At 36.7% G+C, this 26,281-nt stretch overlaps 1 protein-coding gene across 1 annotated transcript; it reads left to right on the top strand.

Annotated features, from left to right (window-relative positions):
* Window positions 1–454: 454 nt before the first annotated feature.
* Window positions 455–26,281, top strand: LOC145995064 (zinc metalloproteinase nas-6-like). The gene is made up of 12 exons (XM_083131596.1): window positions 455–724; window positions 4,762–4,822; window positions 5,204–5,316; window positions 7,116–7,191; window positions 7,860–7,977; window positions 14,549–14,724; window positions 16,254–16,322; window positions 17,242–17,351; window positions 18,821–18,908; window positions 19,240–19,350; window positions 22,215–22,334; window positions 25,991–26,281. Exons 1-12 carry the CDS (start codon window positions 455–457, stop codon window positions 26,116–26,118), a joined length of 1,440 nt encoding a protein of 479 aa, XP_082987722.1. The 3' UTR covers window positions 26,119–26,281.

Here is a 26,281-nt window from a genome sequence, read left to right as displayed (position 1 = left end):
ACTATCAGAATTATTTCGGTTACGAAAGAATAAAAATTGGGCAAGTGGTCGTTACAGTAGAGTTAAGCCTCATCAAACTTTACAGCAACCCGCACATCTTTTGGCAAATCCACATTGCCATCTTGCGATGTTATCTCTCGGATGAGTCTCTCGTGGAGGCTCTACCATACGGGACGTCAACTATCCGCAGTCGGGGGCCACCGGTGGTTGAACGCTCTGCAGAGGTAGCAAAGACCTTGCGTCAATGTCAAGGGCACCAAAGCAGCTTGAAATTTCTGGTTATTCCAAGAATCGAGAGGAAGAGTTGCCACACTGGTGAGATAACACCTGCCAGATAACACCAATAAAGGAGGCCTTCACCTCTGCACAGTTGTAATTCTACAGCGGGACACCGAAGTGGAGGTCCTCGTAAATAGCTCAATATCGAAGATACTTTATTGCCAGAGGAACGGCAATGGTCTCCGGAAGGACGAAAGCATCCGGCGTTCCCACGGCCATTGTTGTGGGTCTGCTACTTTTCTCAGGGGCCTACTCCTTTCCAGGGACCCTATACTCTGAGCCCCAGTTTCGGGATGATGAGCCGTTGCTGTACGGTGGGGATGAATCGATACTGTTCCAGAACGAGCAATCGTTGCTTGACGATGACTTTGGCGCCTATAGAGAACCTGTTGAAGTGACGAACAATCTGGAGGGAGGGGATATTCCTCTTGGCGTTGGGGAAGAGGTAAGTGTGCTCTGAGGTAGGCAATGTCGAATCCACGACTTTTGCGACACCGTCGTATGCGACACTAGCATTTCTGCCGTCATATGCGACACTGTATGGAAAATATTCCATGACAGTTGCGACACCGTCATCTGCGACACAAAGTTTAAATAGCTTCCCGTCACACTTTATCCAGGCTTAGGAGCACCATCATAAAAGCTTGTGCGTTTTTAAAATCCTTTATTAGTTTTCCTTCACACTGACATCATGGAAGCTGGGTGTTTAAAAGCTGGATGTATTTATCCTTTCTCAATGACGGATTGTTTAGATCCCTTGTCAGTATAAGAGCAGACTGCAATACCTTGTCAATGTAGAAATGTAGAATGCGTCGTTTCTCTTGTAGTTGAAGCAACATCATACTATTTTCATTCTAATTTCTGAACGTCCACCATTCTCCTCAAATAGCGCTTAAGATCTCTATCATTTCATAGTCGGCAAACGCTCTTTGTATTCTCTCATCTAATGTAATGTACTGACGTCGTCTACGTTTCCCTTTAAGATTCAAGGCCTTTCTCACATAAGTAGTCGTTGTACACAGCTTCTAATCTTAAAGTCTTCACTAATTGGTACACGTTAGGACTTGACTTTTCCGTCAATACATTAACTCCATGGTTCCATCCCTCGACTGCATTGTTAGTCCTGTGCCGTTGTTAGGATCTGTTTTGTAATCGTTTGCTAGTCCCAACTCCTGCACCTTTCGCCACAGACATTGGTTAAAGTGATAATTACAACCACTGATCTGAGCCTCGGGAAATCCTTTCTTCAGAGACGCTATTGCTGCTGCACGTACGCAAATGTCGCTAATTCTGGTAAACAAATTAGAAATCGTAGGGGAAAATCCAAGCAGTGTCGCTTATGACGGGAAAAAACAGTTTATGCCTTAGTGTCGCAAATGAAGGTGTCGGAAATGTCGGAACTCCGGCAATGTCGAGGTTCATATGTATTGGTAGTCCCCACTTTTACAAACATTCTGTCAACAATTTTTTCACAAATATACAAGGATGAAAATAGCCAAAAGTTGTCATTTAGTAGGCTTTGCTTTGCTACAAACATTTTCCACTGCATTCGTACTCTCTGATACTATTAGAGCCCTGTTTCTCAACTGTAGGGCCGTGGGAAGTTCTCGAGTTAGAGCGAGGTTGGCACCACGGTCAAATTAGTATGCACAGCAATCATCATTAACAAATATATTGAAGTGAAAATATTTTGATTAATTGGAACTTTTCTGTGTCCGAAATGGAGTATGCCAATGGGAGTCAACACTTATTAAATTAATTTAATGATATTGGGCAGCGGAAACTAAAAGATTTCATTAGATTTCTAAAGTAAGCGTACCCATCAGCACGGGAGATCAGAATAAGGCCGTACCACAACAATGTTAGTTCAAGCAAAAGAACTGAGACCTTTGTTTAAGTGTCTGCAGTTCCTCACCGAATACACGGAAAGAAAAGTAGCTTAAATCATGAGAAAGCTGCAACATTGTATTAAAACAAAATGTTACATAAAAATTCATCTTCCCTTTAATATCTTTATTATAATTAGAATTTCACTTAGATGCTAGTGTTAAAATTACTTTGCCTTGCCTTTCCGTCATGAGTGGCTAAAATTAATTTCCCTCAGGAATAAGAGAGAAAGACCTGCTTCATTCTCCTTTTTACTTCCTTCTTTTTTCATCTGTTGTCTTTCTACATGCCTTTCCTCATTTCTCAGTTCTATACGACGCACGCTTTTAGAAGCGATATCGGGCGGGGCCATGTAGAGGGTGTGCGTGGCGATCAGCCAATGGCAGGAGTGCAACGTTGTACAGTTAGGAGACTGCGGCGCGGAAGTTAAAAGCCGCGTTCTGTACTTTTCTTGCGCGCAAGAAGTTTTCATAAAACTCGCCACTTTAAGGTTCATGATAAGATGGGGCAAGACATTTTTAACCTGACTGTCCAAGTCCCATGAATTTCCGTCGCCTACAGCCGGAGTTATCGTTCCTTGAAGAAACAAGGGAAACATCACCTTTCATTTCCTTCCGCCTGTTTTTTTTTCGTCGCCACCGTGTTGACGCAGCTGAGTTGTTGTGTCTAGGTAAAACGGTGGGTGTTAAATTCGTCTCGATATAAACAATGACCCTTCATTGTTCTGGGCGTTCTCGAACATTGAAAGTCTGGGTCAGTTTGAGTTCAGCGTTTTCGTAGCAAGTCTGGTGTAAAATTATTCGCTTATCGTTCACTCGTGCGCCACGAAGAACAGTTTGTGAAAAGATTAAATACAGCCCTTTCGTGTGTTATTTTTATTTTAAATAATGTCAGTCTCGAAATCTATCACCAGTAGTACAGGCACCAAGGGTGCAAAATCTAATCATTAACCTCCAGGAGAGTGACTCGGAAATGAGTTAAATGAGTGACGCGGAGACCGAGGAAGACGACAAAAGCAGTGATAATGGATGACCTGGCAGTTTCTCTACAATAAATACCTTCAAGATTCTGTCAGGTATGGGTTTCTTGTATATGCTACAGCGATACGCGTATGATATTATAATGCTGTGTAGAAATATTCACTATGAAATATTCCTATATTTCACTCATATATACTGTGCATGCATTATGAAATTAATTGACACATCGCGAATCATCTGTCCTTCCCTTGCGCTAGCAGTTAGTTTGGCAACAGCCCAGTAGCACTGGCTGTGTATTGGCCGAACTCATATTCCTTCTAAAAGCGTACGCCGTATAGTATTCCTTTGTTCGTGATTACTCCATCCCTCCTTTATTTCTTCTTCTTTTGCGTTCACGATTTCTGTCCCCCTTTATTATTTGTTCTCTCTCTCTCTCTCTCTCTCTCTCTCTCTCTCTCTCTCTCTCTCTCTCTCTGTCTTCTATGAATCTTGCTTCTCTCTCTCTCCCTTTTCTTTATTTTCCTCATCTTCCTTTCTTTGTTCTTTTATTTCGTCATTTCTCTCATTCTTTATTGTTTCTTTTGTGTCTTCTTTGATCTCATCCTTAAAGAGTTTCTCTTCTGGTCACGAAAACATGGTCAATATGTTCTTGGCCTCCCCGATGGCGCAGTGGTAGCGTCGACTCCTTGTAATCAAGGGGTCCCGGGTTTGATACCCGGTGGAGGCAATAGCACAGATAATGGTGTATATACCCTTATCTGTGCATATAGTGGTTCAGATCCCACTATAAACTGTAGGTCCAGTCCCAATTCGCCTTCCTGTGCACAAAGTGGACTTAAAACAACAATTCAATTAATCAATTCAATCAATATGTTCCACTTAATTTTTCGTTTTTGACCTCTTTTGGAGTTTTTCTACAGGCCCCATGCTTTCCAATGAATTGTATATGATTTATTTGGATTGTGTTCGTTGTCGTCCTGCAATTAAGTTACCGATTCCGTTCCCTCTGACACTAGGCACACATATTTTCCTGCATTTAAATCACAATTACTGTCCGTCTAGAGATAAAAGTAATCTTCCTGTTACTCCAAGGTTGCTCGCATGTCCTGCTGGTACAACAAGTATCTCCTTGGCTCGTAAAATATTATTCTAAGGATTATCTTTTCGAACACTCGTTAACCCGCTATGTTGTTTTACATGCACATGTTGCTATTCCAATCTGACTTGAGTATTTTATGGCAGGATAACGTACCTCTCACTATATTTGAAAAATATGAATCCATATATTAACAAACTTTTATGGTAGATGCTTAATTACTATATTCTGCAAGTAATTATTGACTGATTTTTCATAGTACTCTACTCTTCGAATAAGTATGTAATATTGGTATCGTATATCGAAGGATCTCTCTCTCTCTCTCTCTCTCTCTCTCTCTCTCTATATATATATATATATATATATATATATATATATATATATATATATATATATAGGCTATATATATTCTGTTATTTCTGTTCTCTCTCAACGTATTTCCTTATATCAACCTCACTTCCATGTAGTTAGATTTATGTGTGGTTCTGTGTGGAGTAACTTTGACCTTTCATTTTTCAGGAGAAGAATGTTCCGGGGGAACCGCTCACTCCACAAGATTTCAAGAATGCTGAGAGCCTTGGTGAGTACCACACAATGCACAAATCAATTAATATTCGTGTTGCAAATATTGTTCAGTACGATTGGAAATAACGTTAGTTTGTCGTCTATAGAAGAAACAAGCGGAAGTAGTTCGTTGCAGTTGCTCGAACCAGGATGGTAAGAGGGTCGAAAAACCGACCCACCCTCTTGCCACCCTAGTTGGAGCAGGTGAACAAAAACTATTTCTCTACACAATAACATGTATTATTACTACATTCGTCAACTGTGTGTTTGCATCTGTTAACCAGCGAAAGATCTAAACTGCTGATACAAATGCAGCAGTATGGCTTGCATTTGCATTTTATCTGAGTTTTGTATCCATTCACAGTTGGATACATTGGCCTGTTGCTTTATATTACAGAGTTGCTGCTGCCTCCTCAGGACGAGAACTCCCCAGATCCGTTGGAAATCGCTGGCCTCTTTGAAGGGGACATTGCCGGTGCAGGACCACACAACTTTAGCCGGACTGGTGAGGTAAGTAGCTCCGTAGCTCCACACCAAATTGAGCTCTATGCACCGTGATTCAAAAAGATACTCAATTTCCTAGAGCTATATTTCCTGAACTATATATCGTATGCGAATGATCCACATAACATTTGAAAGAATAGGTCCAATAGTTTCCAGCGGCGTAGTGCCCACGTAAGGCTTGTAAGTCCACCTTACAAGTTGAAATTATTGGAGAAAACTTATTTAATTCACGTATTTATCGCTTGAACGCACATAGATATATCAGACTGCAAGTAGAACTTTTAACGAAACAATTGAGGACTTGTTTTGATTCGAGTTGTTTCTCTGTAAGGCTTCTTGAGAGGACTTACGTGCGGGAGAATGGAAGAAATGATTTGGACTCGCCCATAGCGGGTGTGTTTGCTCGCGTAGTATCTTCTCAACCAATGACAGGGCGCCCCGATTCTCACGCACTGTAAGCAAACTGTAAGACGCATTACAGTGGGTGCAAACTGGCGAGAATTTCTGTCCCCGCTGCGTCTGACTCATGTTTGCCACGGTCCGAAGAGAACCAAGAAAATCGACTCCCGTGTTGTTTCAACAGTGCTTGACGGGAGGTGTAGCTAACAAAACGGGTGTCGTGTAAACTAACTATTAAGTTAACAAAGAGATGGTATAATGTTGGATATTACCTTCATTAGAAGCAGCGAAGTTAAAGATAAAAGAGGAATGTCTGGCAATCCTAGATCCGGCAGCGCCCGCAAAGTTAGGCGCGTGCATCCCAGTTACCCTAATGTTAAAAGCATACGCGTAATACTTAGCGTTGTGATTTACAGATATATATTTTTTTTGCCTTTTCCTTTCACTAAGTTGCTTGATATGCTTTTCAAAATGTGCGCAAATATCGTAACCATGATAATGAGTAATATTCTCGAATGCATTTGCAAATTGTATCCTACGCATTTCGCACAAATGTTTTTCTAGTGAAAGAAAAATAAGAAGAAGAATAAAAATATCACATGACCTTTCCAGAAGAAGGGTTTGTGTCCTTAACTAAGCTGAATGCGAAATTTGTCGGATCGAGTTACAGAATAAATGAGAATTTTCATTAAGTAATACATATGCTAATATTGTTAACATAGTGTGCGTGCATTTTGTGTTTGAAATTGAGTATGCCCATACATGACTTAGATTCAAATAGATTCTATTTAGTTAAAATATCTTTGGGTTTTCTTTATCCAATATTCAGGTCAGGTTTATCTAAGGAAGTCTTACACCTTTCATACAATCACGCTACGCCACTGATAGTTTCAAATTACATTTGATTATACTCACAATAAAGTTTATAAATAATGCCCCCTTCACTCCGTCTCCAATCAACTTGAGGCGTGACGTCACGTAATGGTAGCAACTTATTTTGGGGGGCAGAGGGCTATACCACTAGCCCCACTGAATAGAAAGCTCGTAATATAGTTCCATAGCTGCATATTTCTTCCTTAAACCTGGCAATGTTAACGTGATACTCAAGAAAATGCCATCTTTCTTTTATATTCCATAAATTGTGTAGTATTGTTTCGTATTTTTGTTTAGAGCACCTATTTTTCTGAGTTATGAACTTTTGAGCTCCTTGTGCATAGATTGTATATATCATAATGTATAGATATGATGGTTTATTTTCGATATTAAATTAAATCTTCTGTTCAAAACTATTACCTTGTCAGAACATAACAAAGTTCTCTCCTGAAAATGTTGGAAATGTGTTTCAAAAGTAATTTCTTTGAGAAACGTTCCAGTAGTTTCAAAATTATATTTTCCCTTCTTTGCAGACTAAAAATGCCATAAGGGATATGAGTATGAGATGGCCTGGAGGTGTGATTCCATACGTCATATCAGCAACTTTTAGTAAGTATGGATATTATATTGGAGACTTTATTCCTTACTTTCATCCAAGTTCCAATTATTTCCCGCGGCTAACTTATCTAGTTTAGATGTTAAACTCTACATAAAAAAAAATACCGAAAAGCGGGGTACGGTCTGCACTTAACAAAAAATATTTGTTCTTCAACAAGAACAAAAAACAAAACACCTTAATCTGCATCCTTATAGATAGTCAACCCAAAACTACACTGCATGTATATCGTATTGCATAACATCTAAGGATATGACAATGTAGAGCCAACAGCGACGTAGAAGGGAACTGTGAGAAACCTTTTCTGTTGCCGTACAGGACAGTCTTTATATCAACCATGCTCTTGGAAGAAGTTTTTTCTTAAGTGTTATTTTATTTTCTTCGTTAAGCTTATTCTCCACTTCTGTCTCTTTAGTGCCCATTTAGAGTCGGATTATTTTCGGAACATCTACAGCCGTGATTAGTTAGCGAGCCTACCAAGAGAGTAGAGCGCGAGAGAAAAGGTTCGCGATAGGTGGTGAGTTGATATTACGTCAGCGACTCACTTGTTGATTCGTCGGTTTGGGAGTTATGACTCGCTTCCAAGCTTCAAATACAGGAAAGCCAGAGATATTAGAGGATTAATATCACTCTGCCTAAATATAAGTTTCTTAAATTTCAGGCATATATGAGAGATCTGTTATTGCTGCTGCTTTCAAGGACTATCATGAGAAGACATGCATCAGGCTTATTCCACGGACAACGCAGAGGGACTATATCTACATATTGCCAGGAGCTGGGTAAGTAGTCATTCCATTGTAAAGTACTTAAAACTATGAATTCTGGTTGTTTCGGACATAAGGAGCTGATCCTATTTTATCCGGAACTATTTATAGTAAAACTCTGTCCTTTTTTAGTTTATTTACATGAACATTATGATGTCATAACCGTAAGAACCCATGAATCGCCTCGTACAATATACACAAGATGGTTGCACTTTTCAGAACATATAAAAGCAACTTAATAATTAGGACTGACCATCAATTATAAATTATGGAATTATAAAATGTTACTTCACCTCTAATCTTGCGTAGATGTTTGTGTTTGTCCAGAATAAAAAAGTGGCGAAACAAGTCCAATTAACATGAGAAAGAGAATGGCGGGAAACTACGGCTTAGGGGCTTTCCCTTTTCACTGAAATAAATGGTTAGCGCTCTCACCTTTCGTGCGAACGGTCCCGGGTTTGATTCTCTGTAGGAGCTCCAAAAATTTCGGTGTTCAAAATTGAACAACAAAACCAAAGTATAAAACTTTTCTGCTACCGTTCTTTCCCTCGCATCGGACCGCATTTCTTCGTGTGGCGAATATTTTTGTCTTTATATTTCCCTAGAGTGACCAGATATTTGTTGACCAAAAAGAGTATAGTCTATAGCTTGAAGGTGCGCATGCATTTTGCTCTTTCACGGGGTCCACAAAAATCCTGCGCGACTTCTTGACAGTCTAATTATCCTGGAAATTATGCAAAATTAAAACTTCCTTTTTATTTTACACTAATTTTGCACAAAAAACTATATTTTGTGACTACATAATATCTATTTTAATATTCTGATGCAATTCTTGAATATTCTAAAGCAAATTTCTTGGTATGTTGATGCATATAATTGGAGGAGAATATTTACACACCAATATTGATCCATATTTTGAACAAATTTTAATTATTGCAATTTTCAGGTATCGGTATCGGTGGGAATCGGTAAGAGTATCGGTATCGGTTCAAAGTGGTCTCGGCTCAGCCCTAATCATTATCATTAAATTCCAATGAATTTGAAATATGTTTTGCTTGTTGATGGAATATGAAAATGACACTTGAAATTGTTCATAGGAAATTCATGAGTCAAGGAGTAAATACTTCAGTTTGTTGACATCTTGAAGTTTTCCGTTCTGTGGATTTTAAGGTATTTTTATGTGTAAAATAATGAATGAAATTAATTAGCAAGGAAAAGAGTATATTTGTGGATTTTTGCAAATTGAAAGGAGTATAGAGTATATGAACCTCTAAAAGAGTATAATACTCTTAAAAAGAGTATGTCTGGTCACCCTATATTTCCCTCTGTAAATAACAACGCCCACACTTGTCCAATCTTACAGAAGAAGCAGAATAAAACTGGCAACCGTACTAGCCTTTTTTTCACACCAAAAGCGCCGACTCGTTGTGATCAAAGCCGACGCGGTATTTTCTTTGTAATTGATACACAACAGTATACTTGTAAACTATAAGAAAATCGATTGTTGAGTCAAAGGTGGACTAACTGAAAAGTGTTGAGAAGAAAATCTTTATGCGATTATTATAATCTAGCCACCGCATTGCTTTTTGTACCTTCGAGAATGTAAACGTTACAGAAAAGTGGTGGTCTAAAAAAGACAAGGCGCGTTTGAGCTGTATTGCAGTTGTAGCAGTGGGATATTACGGTTCTTTGCTGCACGGCAAAAGAAGAATGAAGAGAGCAATATACTCTTATTTTAGTGTTTCAGTGGCAGGACCTAGCAAGAAATCGCGGGAAGTTGTAGTCCTTCAACACAGTCTACCGTGGGATCTTCCAGTTCCAACCTGCATCCTTCGAAATCATCAGGTGCAAAAGAGGAACGTCAATACAACAAACAGTGGAAAGAAAAGTACAGTTGGCTGGAGTATAGAGAAGTAAAAGGAGGCGCGTTTTGTAAACTATGCCAAAATTTCATGAAGAATGACGCAAAAGTTCTGCAAAGGACAGGTGGCGTGTTCATAACTGCTCCTTTTACATCATTCAGAAAAGCTTTGGTGAAATATGGGAAATTAGAGAAACATGAACACTCTTCAGCTCATACTGTGAGTGTTCATGGAAAACCTCAATAGGCAGGCTATGATAAACCCGTTTATGCTCAAGTTGTTCAACAGAGTGAACCTGTAACGCTCAGCGTCAAGTTCCTTGACGAACCACGAACGTCCACTGGTAATTCTCAATGTCAAACGCACATATGTTGTATTTCGCAGATGAGAATCACAACTCCCTCTCGCTTCTCTGGAATGTCCCTTCCCCCCGACCCACAGCAAATTTTCTGAAAGAAACACTGAATGGGGTTCCATGCGTAGACCCTGCGTCACCCACTGAAAAGGTTAGGTGAATCCAGGTTTCTAGTTTTTTTCCGTTGTAATAAGCACAGACTCAGTCCTCTTTCTAATTAAAAGTCAAAATAATGAATGAATATAAATTATCATCCGTTTTGTAAACGGCTAAATTAAGAAATAGGGTAGATCAGGATACGCTTCAAGCTTGTGTGAAGGTCTCATCCACATACAAACAACTGGATCCACCACCAAACTTGTAAAACGTTTTGCTAAATTGTACCTTTAATATATGCAGAGTTTTGCGTTAAATAGTTCTGTCTCTGTTATACTTGGAAATTTCGATATTATATGCCTCGCGTCTCCACTACCTTTGTGGATACAATACATTTTTCACACAAAGAATTTTTAACAATGTGATGTAATAGCATTGAAGGATGCAAAAGGCACGAATAATTGAATAGGGGACTGATAGAGCAACAGGTGAGTATTATGCAGAGTACAAAAACGAAATAAATTAACTTTTGCATATTTAAATTTTTATGAATATCTAAACTGTACCAAAGCAAGTCACTGCCCTTGGGGAGATCATGAAACTCTCCTAAGGACGTATGCTCCATCAAAGACAAAATACACTACGCATTAATGGCTAGTGTGCTAGAGTAACGACAAAAAATAAGGGGTATGGGGAGAGGCTGTGGCGGCGACCAAATCTAATATAATCATAATTGCTACACACAAAGAAAATCTGGCCTGAAAAATAATTTATTAATCTAGTTTTACTTTTTTTGCTAGGGGGGTTGTAAGGAGCATCACCTCAACCTTTCACCCCCCCCCCCCCCATCTGCGTTGTTACTGGCGTGCGAATTAAACGTCTCCCATGAGAGGCAAGGCCATCCAAGTGTAACCATTGATTGTACGCTGGGTGAACCCCAGAGCCGCTTAATGCACGGATGTTGTGAGAAAATTTCCTGCAAGAGATCACCCAGCTTGGTAACTCAACCCATGTCTTACGTGTGGCTAGGCTTACAGTAGATTTTCACATTCTATGTGAACTTCTTTGTAGACATTTCAGCGAACGATGCAGACTCGACGAGGTCTCTGACATACCGTGCCATTTCCCTACCAACTTGGCTACAAAAGATTGATTGATTGATTGGATTTTTTTACTTTACTTTTCTGCCACTCCTGAAGATGAGGATGAGGGATGATATGATAAAATTGATGCAAGGTTACTCACAAAGAACACCCATACACGGGACGTCTGGCATCGTAAAGAGGTGTTCTAACCCCTCCGCCATGGACGCCGGCTAGTTACAAAAGAAAAAGAGAAACAGATAAACCAAGTTTGTCTGATTTAAATCATGATTTTATTAAATAATAAATTAATTATTTAAATCACTTTCAGGTTAAAAAAGTAATTTATGGATTCATGTACAAAAATAATTTGTAGATCCCGAAATGACTTTCGCTGAAAGTATATTAATCTCGTAATCATTCAATGATATTTATTAGAACCTTAGGTACACAATATTTTCAAGAGGAAAGCATGGGAACATAATATTTGTAGAGTTACTGAAAGGTGACGCTCACAACTCATACAAAAAGGAAACTTTATATGAAACTAAACTGTACACACGCTAACTTTCTGTTGCATTACAACACAAATATGTTTTCATGGACAAAAATAGCAAATATTTTCTGTAGAAATATTACAAAATACCAACTAATTTGAACTGTAAATAGTGTTATTATCATTAAACTGTAACCAAACACGGCGGCTGATAAAATTTAGCAAGTTACCATTTCAACAATTAAAGTACTGAAAAAAGGAAATCCATCGTCTTAGTTTCACGAGGAGTGAGACAACGTAATTGTTCATAACTGTTCTCTAAATTAAGCACAAACAACATATTAGTATAAATATAAAATATACTTTCACTGTGAATTGAACATTTTATGTGGAAAGTTCTAATGCACAGCGTAACACACTAGGAAAGGCATGATCAAAATACAATTTAAACATTGAAAAACAAATGTGTATATTTATGTGTATCGTATCGAGGGGGAAAGACGAGCAACTTCATGCAGGTTTTCTTTTTAAAATATCAAACTGTGATGCTAATAAAAAATCATACAAATGATTTTTTAAATTAAAACTCGTTATATTTATCCACCCTTAAGTAAGCAAATTATGATAAACATAATAATTTCGCGCTCCGGGACATTTCGGGGTTCACTGAATCCCGATAGCTACTTTTAATTACACCACCGACCGCAACATTTCCAATGTTTCCTCGCAACTGTTCTGGCGTGACTTTCCACGTTACTGTACCATGTGAACGAATTCCCACATCAACCAGAGAACGTGACTGGTGGACCACAACAGCCGAGTCGATCGATAACACTCGAAAGAGCGTTAGACAGATAGTGCACCTAATGGCTTTGACTAATCGTTTTCCAATTGAAAAACCACCATTTATACGTGAAATAGTATGACCAAATGAATTGCCCAAAAGCAAAAGCAAAGGATAAAAGGTTAGAATGAAACGATGTAGGGATCAGTGCCCGAAGTGAGGGGGTTGCGGGTATGGTATTCCCCTTGTTGGCAAAATTTTCGCAAAGCATCCTCTCCCCAGCTGTCTCGTTGCTACCATGTTAAAACATAGGAACATCCCATCCCCCACAGCTAGACCCAAGGCTCGACCAAACATCCTCCTCCCCAGATAGCAATTCTACTTCATGCGCTGGTAGTCGATTTGAATTCTATTTTCTTCTTTTTCGGAAAATCAACAATTGCCTTTCTTCCCATTTATGACTAAGGGGAGAGTTTTTCTTAAAAATATGTTGTTTTACCTTGACCTAAGGACATAATTTGTTATTCGGTATTTGTTTATCAAAATAATCACTTAATTTAGCGGGCGAGGCTCAGCCATGGGTTTTCCCCCCACTCTCTCTCTCTCTCTCTCTCTTTCTCTCTCTCTCTCTTTCTCTCTCTCTCTCTCTCTCTCTCTCTCTCTTTCTCTCTCTCTCTCTCGTCTCATCTTTCTAGTACTATTTTCATATATTTGTTTTATTAATAGTTTTACAACTATTAATAATTACACAATTTTATATTAACGACCTGACCCCCTCACACTAAAACCCTTTACGGCATACATGTTCACAACATCAAGGCGTCTCTAAGTTCAATTCTCGATCAGGGCAAAGGCCCTTCAAGAGGAGCAGTTTCGGAGTTTAACCCCTCCCCCGAGAAATACCTTCAAAATAATAATACTAACAATGAAGCATGAAGAAATAAGTAGTTAGAACTAGTTCCAACGAATGCCTATAGGGAAAATAAAATTAAATCGTAGTACTTACCAGGGTTGAAACTAGTGTAAATTTTGTAGAAGTTTTAATGAAAAATGCATGTTCGAGCAGTACTTGAACCCTTCTTTCTTGCATGTCGTGGCATTGCTATACCAACTGACCCACCGAGCGTCCCTGGTTTTCGCTGATTTTTCGGTCTCGCTGTTTTACTTGCGTAGAATTGTCCCTTTCAGATTTGCTGCGGATCTTCTGTGTGCGTCAAAGATTTGGTGTAAACTTGCATAAATATTGTCAAAACTAGTTTTTGCTAGTTCAAACCACTTTAAAATATATTGTACTTGTGGTGAATTTATTGTCTAGGATTTCTTTGAAAAATATATATGTTGGTTATGTTCAATTAAGCTTAAACTGGAGTGCAACTAATGAATATTGGTTTCAACCAGATTCGGCGATTAGAGGGGGCAAGGGGGTAGTTGCCTCCATTTTTGCCCCTACACTATGGTCTCTATATGCTAAGCCTCTTCTACTAAGATCAAGTAATCTTTCCTTGGCCCCAGTTTTGACAGTCAATCGCTCCACATGTTTCGACTATAGTTATGTTACTTACAAGTAGTTGTAACTAGAAACCTGAATTAATTTTTCAGATTTCGCTGCAAGCATTCATTAAAACTATTTGCAACTAGTGAAAGAGAGAGTTTCAGCTGCAGACATTTTCAGAAACTAGTTTTCACTACTCACATCCAGTTTTAACTCAATTCAGATTCTAATGGCAACACACACACACACACACACACACACATGACATAATCTTGACAAAACCCAGTGCTTCAGATTCTGCATAAAGTACACTTGAAACAAGCTTAGACAAACTAACTTTTGATTGTGACAAATAATTTTGTATGCTTGTTAATCTTCTGTTTAGTTATATCCACACTTACAAAGGTTCTTTTATGCAGGTGCAGCAGTGAAGTGGGTAGAAGTGGTAATGTGCAGAAAGTATCTCTTGGGCCAGGATGTGTGTACAAAGGAATAATCATTCATGAACTCATGCACGCTGCTGGCTTCTGGCATGAGCAGAGTCGAGCTGATAGAGATCAGCATGTGAGAATTATGTGGCAGAATATTCAAAGAGGTATTTTTTTATATTTCTTTACAGTTTTCTATTAAGATGATTGTCAGTAGTTATCTTCCAACTACAAATACCACCCTGTTATTAAGTATGCTATGAATGAATGAACATGCATAAAATAAATTGTCACTTTGGGTCATTCAGTTATTCATTTGCCACACTCACACTCTATGATTAATGCACTGAGATAATTGTCTTCTCATTACATCCACAATTTTGTTTTGCAAAAACTTGGTCTTTTTGTATCTTTTACTTGTCTTATTCTGAAGCTCAGTGATGTGCAATGAGGAGTAGCAAGTGTAACGGTGATAAATCAGTTGATATTGCATCTTATTATTTTCAATGTGCAATATTCATTGTCTTGTTGAAGCCACAGTTCATATGCAACACACTCAACTCCTCAAAACGATCAGCAGGCAGGCTGGAAGGAGCTACTCTACCAGCCTTTTTGGCGGCGTGACAGGTTTCAGGTAGAGACTGCCACCGCAAGGAAAACTTCCCCACCCTCGTAACTCCAACATACTGGCTGGTGCTAAGGTTGAAGGGCCTTTGTTTCTATTTCATGTACTCCAGTCTATAACCTACAGGGACTGATGGAGAATTGATTTCCCTCGATTACCTTTCATTTCGTTCGAATAACTCAGGGGAGTGATTACAATATTTACACCACAATTTTTATACCTTATATTATGTATAATAGCACGATGCACGCTTGCAGCTCCAAGTCTTATTATTTATGAAATGAGAAAGTACAGATAATGATAAGAAAAGTGACAAAGGACAGTTGGAGGCGAAATGCCATCAGGGGATGTTCTAAGAGGATTCATTTCCTTGGTGTGTGGAATGTTTTAAGGCAGGTCGAGTGTGTGGTCTAGTGAGAGAATGAATTATGATTTTTGTTAATTATGTTTTAGTGGCGACGATTGAAAGAAGTTTCTCTGCTCTCGAGAGGATTAAGTCAAATCTCAGCACAAGGGCAAGTCAGGTTGAGCAACTTGGCTCTTCTATCAAAAAGTAATCTTCCAATAAAGAAAGAGGTGATCAGAAGAAACATTCTATTAATGAATGACCATAAAATTTACCTTGAAGGAGAGAAGATTGGTTGAGGTTTTATAAATTCACTTTATGCACATAATAATTAATCGGGACAGGGTCTAAATTTATAGTGGAATCTGAACCACTATGTGCCTCGCCTCCACTGGCTATCAAAAGTGGGACACCTTGATTAGGCGACAACTTATCACTATACCTTCAGGGATGCATCAAAAGGAGAAAAGAATTGAATTCCTGTTCAAATGAAGTATTCAAGATAAGAAATTTATGGAATGTTATATTTTATATTCGCATATAGGTGGTCGGTATTTTTTATAAATATGCATCAGATACTTGAAATCCTTTCTTTACTGTTGTTCTTTTAATTATACATTTTTCAGTCATTGTTCATATAATAGGAGCTAGCTTTGTTCTTTTTTTATCCTTGCTGTTTTATTTATTGTTAATCCATTTCTTTTATATTTTTGTCGTGATTATAGGAATGGAATATAATTTCCAGAAATTCAATTGGAGAGTCATGCAAAATCTGGATGCACAATACGACACAGGTGAGTGTAGTTAAGTGAGTACTTCATTTTACATTTGGTTCCTTACATTGGCAGGTATGAACAATATGTTGATAAGTTATTGTATTTTTCCTCAGTTCATATTTTCAAATATATAAGTAAACTATGTCTGAACTTTAATCTGATGATTGTCATAGATATTCCTTAACTGTTTTGTGTTAAGAGCACATATTAACTTAACAAATTATCATTGAAGACTATGAAAGGCAGCTGTCATAACACCTCCCAAACTTATTTATTGCGAAAATGTCTAGGTCCAAACTTTGCCCATGCAAGATATTTTTGTGTTAATGAATTCATATATTACTTTGAAACTTCTAAGCATTTTGTTCAGAGTGAGGGGGATTTATTTACAAAGTTCCATCTGATCTTTGTTTAATCTTGTGCTTTATAAGACATAAATGGCACTGGAGAAGTGATATTGAAGAAATAGGTAAGCGATATTTTATTACAATACATCATAGAGTACATTGCCATCCACAAAAACCGACTGGTGAAGGGTGTATTATATTGGCCAAGTGCTCCAGTTTTCGTAAGGAAGAAGGATATCAGAGTCATCAGAAGATAAAAAGACATGAAAATAAATATTATAATAATAAGATATATCCTCCACTCCCTCAAAAGTTTTTATTGATATAGTAAATGACAAATTCACTTTCTTCTAAAAGCTGAGTTCATTCCCACATATACAAAAATGTATTCTAATAAACCCCCTTCTTATCCCTCCTTTTAGGTTGCCACACAGACCTAAACAGGCCAAAGAAATATCTAAAAATTAATTTGCAAAGTTTTCTCAAAGTAAACAAGAAGATTAAAATGTATTTAAAAACTATTCTTTCTACAAGGAAAGCATTTAACATGTGTACTATATTGCTTACTTTGTAGACATTCTTTTTCCTAGGTTCTGTAATGCACTATGGTATGTATGCTTTCTCCAAAGATCGGAGATCACCAACAATTGTTCCAGTGAAGTCTGGAATTCAACTGGGCCAAAGGCACGGTTTTAGCAAAGTAAGTGACTTACTTGTCTAATGTATCATGTAAATATCAAAAAAATAGAAATGCTTGATACAACATACAATGTAGTTACTTCACAGACAACACAATATTCTCCACATGCAATGTTTAATTCACATATACCTTTTCATTTCCATTGTTTGAACTTTTGTGTCCAAGATAACCGAAAGTTATAATTACAAAGAATCATTCTTTCTAGTCTCACTTTTTGGTGAAATCATATACATAAATTCTTACTACAAGATCTAGTTAATGTGTAAATGTGGCACATAAATGATCTATACTTAAGCAAGTGGTGAAATCTAATAAACAAATAATTCTTACATAGATTGCTCGCATGAAATATTGGTCTTTGAAAATGTTTGTGTTTCTTATTTTCACCACCATTTTATTTATTTATATAAATTATACATTATGCATTTTTCTCAACTTCTTGTTGATGGTTCTTTTGATACATAAACGTTTCTATCAAAAGTGCAACTACAATAACTTGAGTAAGGTACTGAGAATGAAATAATGCATTCGAGTTACTATAATGTGGTTTCCATAATAACACCATTAAGGAATGTAGGTAAAAATGGCAAAGGAAAAAATGGCAAAGGAAAAATTGGCAAAGTCAAAATCGCAAGCAGAAAAAATGGCAAATACAATATATTATGTATTATGATTTTACATGAAAATTGAGAAATTATATGTCTTGCATTTCAAAGTTTGAAATTTAAAGTTAATATAATTTTCATGTGTTTTAACAGTAATTTGTCTTTGAATGGATACATTTTATTTGATGTTTCCAAAAATAATTATAATGCCTTTTATTTCTTTATGTCTTCTGGCAGAAGTTACTGCTGCTATAGAATCACATGTTAATAAAAGGTAACTTTTGAAAATTATTTGAAGCATGTGTGATTCATGAAACTTGAGGGGGGGGCGGGTGCAGCATAGCAAGGGTTTTCATCTTGACTGAAAATAAGTTTACGCCTTGCGCACACCTGCTGACCAATCACACGTGTTATAACTTATATATCAGTTGTTATAACTTATATTGTACAGGAGCACTGACTCATAATGTTCTTTGCCCTGGGCCTCCACATAAACAAATCCAGACCTTACTGAAAAATAGAAGGAAGGATTTCAGGCCATGCAGTACATATGCACATGGTTTCTTCTTGCTTAATGGGTTTTCCAATTTTTCAACTTCATTTATTAGCAGTGTGCAAGCAATTGCACACTGCAATTGAGCCTGTGACTGTTTGTATCAAAAGTGGGAGACCAAATCACTGACCCAGAGCTCTAACTTGCCACACTTATGGCAGAAAATTGTTCTTATGTGTGGTAGGCAAAGCAAAATGCTCCCATTAACTTGAGTGAATATTGTAATTGTTACATTAAGTATTAAAAATAATACCATTTATTTCATTGCTGCTGAAACCTTATTATATCTAATTATAATCCTTTCTTTGCAGACAGATCTATTTAAACTGAACCGCCTGTATGAATGCAATGGTGCTCAAGTTAAACCTACTATGCCACCTGTAAAACCAACTAAACCAGGTAAGTTTTATTATGTAATTATTTTCTTTTAAATATATATATTTAAATTACAATTTGCTTCCACAAAAGGATTTGCAAGAACACATTATGAAATCGAATGGGGAAATATTAATTTATTTGTTTCCCCTTCCCCCTCATTTAGAAGACCCCTGATGATTGAAGAGTGAATTTTATTTTTAAAGTAGATCAGTTTCTTAATTGTTATATTTTCAACTTCAATGAATTAGACGTGTTACTCAGAAATGTTTATTTTTTACAAAACTATGTAAAAAGAGTATTGATTTAATATTACCAAGTATTATAGTAATAATTTTTCTATTTTCTTTTGCAGCTGGATGTGTAGATAATAATCACTTTTGTAATTATTGGTCCGGGATTGGTGAATGCAAAAGGAACCCATCATGGATGCTTGTTAACTGTGCTAAATCATGCAAACAATGTGGTTAGTATTTTATAATTGTGGGTAAGAAATCATGTAGATTGCAACTGTGCACAAACCATTATTGGCTGAATAATGCTAGATTGTCATATGTATATCATCATCATTATTATTATGCACTGATGAAGGTCCTAGTGAAATTCTTGTTTCATTTAGTTCCATTACGTGTTCAGCCCCACCTGGTTTCAAATCAACCATCATTTTTCCCCTTCAGCATCTCCGGTTCATTTCCAGTTCATTCCACTTTTTTTTCAACTAAGTTATTTATCTATTAAATATGGTTAATTGATTTTTACTAGATGTTTTTGTTTGCATTTACTTGAAGTAACAGTCAAACTTTTAGTTATTTGAAGGGACATTATAGTATAGTACACTAAAATAGACTTGAATTACTGTAGGGATATATTTTGCAATTCACCAGTATCACTTTGATTTTATGGAGGAATTATAACTTGTAGACTTTCAATATCATCTGGCTATTTAGCACTGCCTTGATTGAAAATTCTCCTGCTCTTCATTTTGAGCTGCAGAGAAAGAAGATATTATATAAGGTGGGATACCATTCTAGCTTAAATAATTTGACTTCCAATACCAATAATACACTCTGAAAATGAAGGGTGAGGGCATAATGATGAATGCATGAACTCCCACCCCACCCTACCATCCTCACTCCAAAAATGTGATTCAGAATTCTTAACAGATGCATCCCTTCAGTCCCCTTTTAGTTCTGACATCCATGGTAAGAGGAATTTCTTCTTTGTTTAAACACAATGAAACTCTGCATGTTGTAACACATACAGATTAATTAATCAAATGAGTTATATTTATTCCAATGCAGAAAATGCATATTTAACAATGAATAAATTGACAATGCATCCTCCAGTATTATAAAATGTAAAAATGTCTTCATATGCTGTAACTTTGGAATATAAACAGAATGCACAGAGCAGTCCACAAATTAGGGGCATTAAAAGAGATTGTGTTTGAAATTAAACATTATTCAGTTTCTAAAATAATATTTTAAGCTATTACAGTATATCCTATTTTTGTATGTATGCTTTGCTTGCATTATAGAATTATTTCTCTTGTAGTCTATGGATAGAAAACACAGTGTTTTGTTGTGAAGTTTCAGGAGAATACATGCTCCCATCATCAGACATTTATTTTGTGAAACATCATCAACTGTGCTTTTTATGCTTGTAACAACCATAGACTACAAGATAAATTATTATATCCTACTTTCATCTTTTGTTCTACAATAATAAATCTAATACTTTTTAACACCTCATTCCTGTCAAACTAAATTAGTAAATCTGACCCAAACACTGTCAACCATTATATTAGAATCTTGTAACCTGAGAAGATAAAACTACCCTCTGTCTTGGGTATCTGTGGAGCGAGCCTGTGCATGAAGGTAGTGGAGGGAAGAAAGCGAGTGGGTGAAGCAAAGCAGCGCATGGTGCTGCAAATGGCTGGTAGATGTAGCCGTGTTTGCCCTTCCCTGCACTCATTTACCCTCTCACTTGTACATTGGTTAAGTCCACTGGAGTCCTACTTGCACAGAAGACTTGTTTTCATTCGTTCACTTTAGAGTTTCCCAGGACAGAGTGCAGTTTAATTTTATTTTTAAATTGGATATATAAACATCACATCCAGCCAGAGGCAGGATACAGCAAAGGATAATAATGATCACAGTGTGTAAGATGGCTTTAGAATATTCTGAAAAGTGCTATATTTTACAGCAATGTGCTTCTCAACGTTCAAGAGATTGCAGCCTGGTAAATTATTTTTTTATCATACTCAAAGTTGATGGCCCACGCATTACAATTTTACTCATAAAACAACTATTTTGTTAACTTTATTCATTAATTAATATATACCCTTGAAATTTAATATTAATAAATTATCGCATAATCTATGAAAAGTAATAGTTCAATAATATCTAGGTTTGTTCCTAGCTGGAAATTATTCCAATTGGTTCTGATAGCCAATATGAGTTTTCAGACACTCTGTCGGAACCAATTGGTCAATCCAAACTGATTGGTCAATTGGAACCGATTGGTCAATTGTAATGAATTGGTTTCTATTGGAAAGTATTTTATTGTTTTCAATATATTGCTTATGAAAATTAATTATCTATACAACTGTAAATGCAATGGAGAAATCGTATAAAACAACTAAAACAAGTCTCTTGTAAGGCATGTGGAATTTGTAACTTAGAAAAACTTTCATACACATTTTTTTTTAAATGAATGCACTTTTAATTCTGTAGCTTCATTGTGTTTAGTACACTTATAGAAAATCTAAAAACATGCTGATTCAGTCATAAATTGACATGTTGCTCTTCCTTTAAACACGCACAATAGCAACAAATTAGGTTAAACAAAGAATCTGTGCTCCCCTGTGCTTAGCACCACGCCATGAAGGCATATAGGGGGTGTGGGGGTAAGGTCCCACACTTTCTTGATCCGGTCGTGAGTGGGGGTGATGTGATCAGCATCACACCCCTGACCACCTTTACCCCCCAAGGTTTCCCCCAGGTACCCATGTCATTCGATGCTAGGAATGCTAGGAAAAATATTTTTACTTATTCATTAAGATAAATCTGACTTCAGCAGTATGCATTAGAATCCAGAAGCAATTCAGTTCAGTCATATATAATTAGGTTTAACTTAGTTGTCAAGCACTGTATCTCATGATGAACTTCTCATGGTTCAGTATAATTGATGTCAGGTTCCGGTACCAGACTGTGGCCTAGAGGATGAGAAGCACATTCATAAAGTGCTGAACACAAATAATAAGACATCATAAAATATTTTTTTTGTATATTGCATATTATCTGGTTCTAAAAGAGTACATACTTTCAGGCACCCGATGCAACAATTACAACCAAAGGTGTGAGAGGTGGGCTAGCATTGGAGAATGCATAAAGAACACGGCTTACATGACTGTATACTGTGCCAAAGCATGTGGATCATGCAATACAGGTAAGCAATGATGCTAATATAGATAGTTCCATGAATATTTGCCAAAAACAATGGAAAAATTCTGATTGTGGTAAGAAAATTGAAAGCATTTAGAGAACAGACACCCACAGCTATTATACTGTACAAGTATTACTTCAAGAGTTTCAGGTTTTATACTCGATATCTTATTGTTCATTTCAAGAATGGTTGCTCGACTCTGATGGTTGTGTATAATTTGTATAATTTGCTGTCAGCAATGCAAATTGAAATACAATTTTTCAAAAAATTATTCATCGTGATCACCTGAAACTGTTTGCCAAGTCCCTTAGCCTTACTGTGCATAAAGTGGACTTAACCCTCCCTTGCTCGTGCCAATTTTCCTAACACCGATGCTCGCGTAGCATCTGACAGACTCATGTGATGACCTGCATTGAAAACATATTCTTTTGAGAATTATTGTGGTTCAGATGACCCGAAGCGTGAACAGAATTGTTTTTCAAACCAATATATTTATTTAAAAAATACAAAACCTACATCTTTAATAAAAAATACAAAACTCGAACAATACACAACAAAAACTTACATTTTTAGTTGGATGAAACACATTATTTGTTTTGATCACAAATGCAACAAATATTCATTGAGTGCTGTAAAATATAAAACCTACATATTTAATATAAATACAAAACTCTTGCAATACACAACAAAAACTTACATTTTTAGTTGGATAAAACACATTATTTGTTTTGGGCACAAATGCAACAAATATTCATTGAGTGTTCTAAAATACAAAACTTACATATTTAATAAAAATACAAAACTAGAGCAATACACAACAAAAACTTACATTTTTAGTTGTTTTGGGCACAAATGAACTCGTGTTTGATAAAAGATGTTGTATGTAGGATTTTATAAGACGAGTACTCATGAGGCATCAGAGAAACTCGGTGCAGACAATATTACTAATAACTTCTCACCACAGGAAATTCCTGATGTAGATTTGGTGTTCTTTGCAGTGCTATTCTATTGTCCTGCCCATCTGCCCAATATATGCTTTACTGCATTTGCATATAATACAGTACATTCCAGGTGTTTTAAGTCCTAAATCATCCTTGGAGTTGCATAGTAGGCTTCTGATCTTCAGCTGTGGTTTGTGAATGGTTTTTACATTGTGTTTCCTGAGAATTCAGGTTTAATTCCGGAGAGATTTCTGTGTCCCCTGATGTATTCGGATTTCCTGGTGTGTCTGGATTCTCTGATGTGCTGGTCTTCTTGGACAGTACTCGTTTTAATGTTTTATTGGTGTTGTGTTCTGAGTACCTGTTCTGTCTAAATAGCTGACTGATTCTTTACAGGGTATATGCAACATGACTCAGAAACCAGGTTCATCTCATATTATATTGCCACTTTCATGTTTACCAACCCAAAAGTACTGATGATTAGCTAAGTCATTATTTGCTGTCATAAGATGTTTGCGATTTTCCAATCATTTTTCATTCAGTTGGTTTGTTTCTTTGCCTAACACAAGTTCCACATATTTTTGATACTATAAATAAAGAATACAAGCTGTATTCCACTTTCCAGTGAAGCTATTAATTTTGGACACTTTTAGCATTGCTCTGGTACTGCACTGGTACGTGTATGTGTGAGCACGGAACTCACTCTGGGCAGTGGCGTACGCAGGATTTCATCAAGGGGGGTGTTATTTCTAAAACTTTTTTCCAAATTCACATTACCATTGTTTGATTATACTTTAATTAAATAATAATAATAATCACAATTAATAATACTTATAATTAATTAGCTAAATTAATACTAATACTACTACTAATACCACTACTACTACTATTAAGTAGTAGAGATCTACATAAATATAGTATTTATGAAAACATTAGAAAGAAATTACTTTCTAGTCATTCGATTTTTATCAAATCCTGGGAGCATTTTTTTGTTTCTTTGTTACGAAATAATTGTCTGGTCAACAAGGTGAGACATTTCAAGGGTGAAGAAGATCCATAAATACAAGAAATATATTAAAATAAATTGAAATAATCAAAGTGTGGAACTCATCCAAGGAGCTGCAGTAATCTGGTCGGTAGAGCGTCGGACAAGTGACAATCACGCGGGAGATCCGGATTCGATTCCCGGAATTGGTTGGAATTTTTCCGGCTTTTTCCCCGCATAAATGTCCCCGATAATTCACATCTGGATTGTCTCCCTGTTCTTACCAATAAACATTTTACATTAGTTAAGCTTATTGTCGTTTCAATAATTGTCTAGTCAACAAGGTGAGACATTTTAAAGAGAGACATTCAAACGTGCTGCGGTAAACAACACAATGGGAAGGCGAACTGGTGACTGTATTCTTGTCTGCCTAGCCTTTGTCTATACATTAGCCTCTTACAACGAACCAAGAACTTTATTTTGTTAATTCTCATTGTTCACACACAAAAAAAATACATGTTCGTTGAACACTGGCGTACGTAGAGGGGTGGCCGATGGTGTTCCAGCCCCTACCGAAATTTTGAGAAAATCAGCATTTTCAAATAAAAATCCGCTAAGAACTTTAAAAAATCAAAATGTGTAAATGCGAAACCTCTTTTAAAGTGAATCCCGATTACCATTTTTGTCTTTGAATACAATTTTAATAGACTGAAAAGCTCCAAAAATACGAAATATTTTATTATGCATCCTGCCCTCCAAAACGAAGCCATGTGCTATCCACATTTACTATTCCAGCCCCTCCCGAAAAAAAAAAATCCTGCTTACGGCAGTGTATTCAACATTGTTGCAACTGAGATACAAAACAACTTTTTTTCTCTTTTAAATCAGTTACCCTTACCTAATCTCATAAACTCGTGATTATTTTCAAGGCATCACTCTGAAAGACGCCTGTGTTTGGAATGCTGTGCTTTTCTCCATGCTGCATGGAAATAATAATTCAAATTATTATTATTATTATTATTATTATTATTATTAGTAGTAGTAGTAGTAGTAGTAGTAATAGTAATATTATTGTCCCAGATCTTCGACTGTGAAAAATTGGCCATTTCATTTTTTTCCCACAGCATTCTTCATAATATTTTACAAGCTCAAGGGGGGGGTTTAAACCCCGTAACACCCCCCTTGCGTACGCCACTGACTCTGGGATATAAACATAAGTTTTTCAGGTCAAGATAATAGTATCACTTTCTGATCTTGTTTAGGTCTCATTTTGTAATGTCTGTGGCCAAGTGCTATCAGTTGTAGGTGGTAGCACTGTTCTCAGTCTGCAACGTCATTTTGCTGACAGTGCACACTGTATGGCTGCCAGGCTCATGCGTATACCAACCGTATAACCACTTTCTTCAAAAATATTTTATTTCTGTACCCACTGAATCTTTTTCTTTTTGCTATTCTCTTTTTCTATTCTTCTGTTTTCTGTTTGTATGTTTTCCTCCTCCATTCACCTATTTCTGCTAATATATCAAGGTAAATGAACTTTGAAATCTAATATTCTGCACGAATGAAAATCTACAGATCCGAGCATGGCATGCTGAACCGAGTGATGAGGAAAGAAAAAACATGGGCAGAGTGACTGATTCTCAGGCCCTACTTGTTGAGGAACCACTGAACAGTGATTATTTGTTTCTGTAGAAGTAAACTTTACATTATTATTTCTTGTAACTTTATTACAGCATCCTCTGGAGATACATCATGCCGTGATCACAACAGATACTGTGAAGCCTGGGCAGAGAATAAACAATGCAGTGCAAATCCAGACTATATGCTTGTTTATTGCAAGAAATCTTGTAATCAGTGTTAGGAATTTTTCATACACAATAATTTTGATAGATTATGACAGGAGAATAATGTAAATAATAGATTCCATTTGCAGGTTGAATTATGTAGATTTTGGTGGCGGTACTTGGAATTCTTGTAAGGGGTACAAGATGGTTTGGGTTATTACACATGTAGAATTATATTTT

Source organism: Lepisma saccharinum, chromosome 11, assembly GCF_977018435.1.
Source record: "Lepisma saccharinum chromosome 11, izLepSacc3.1, whole genome shotgun sequence".
Lineage (NCBI taxonomy): Eukaryota > Metazoa > Arthropoda > Insecta > Zygentoma > Lepismatidae > Lepisma > Lepisma saccharinum.
The sequence above is the reverse complement of the archived record's forward strand: the minus strand, read 5'-3'. Positions and strand labels throughout refer to the sequence as shown.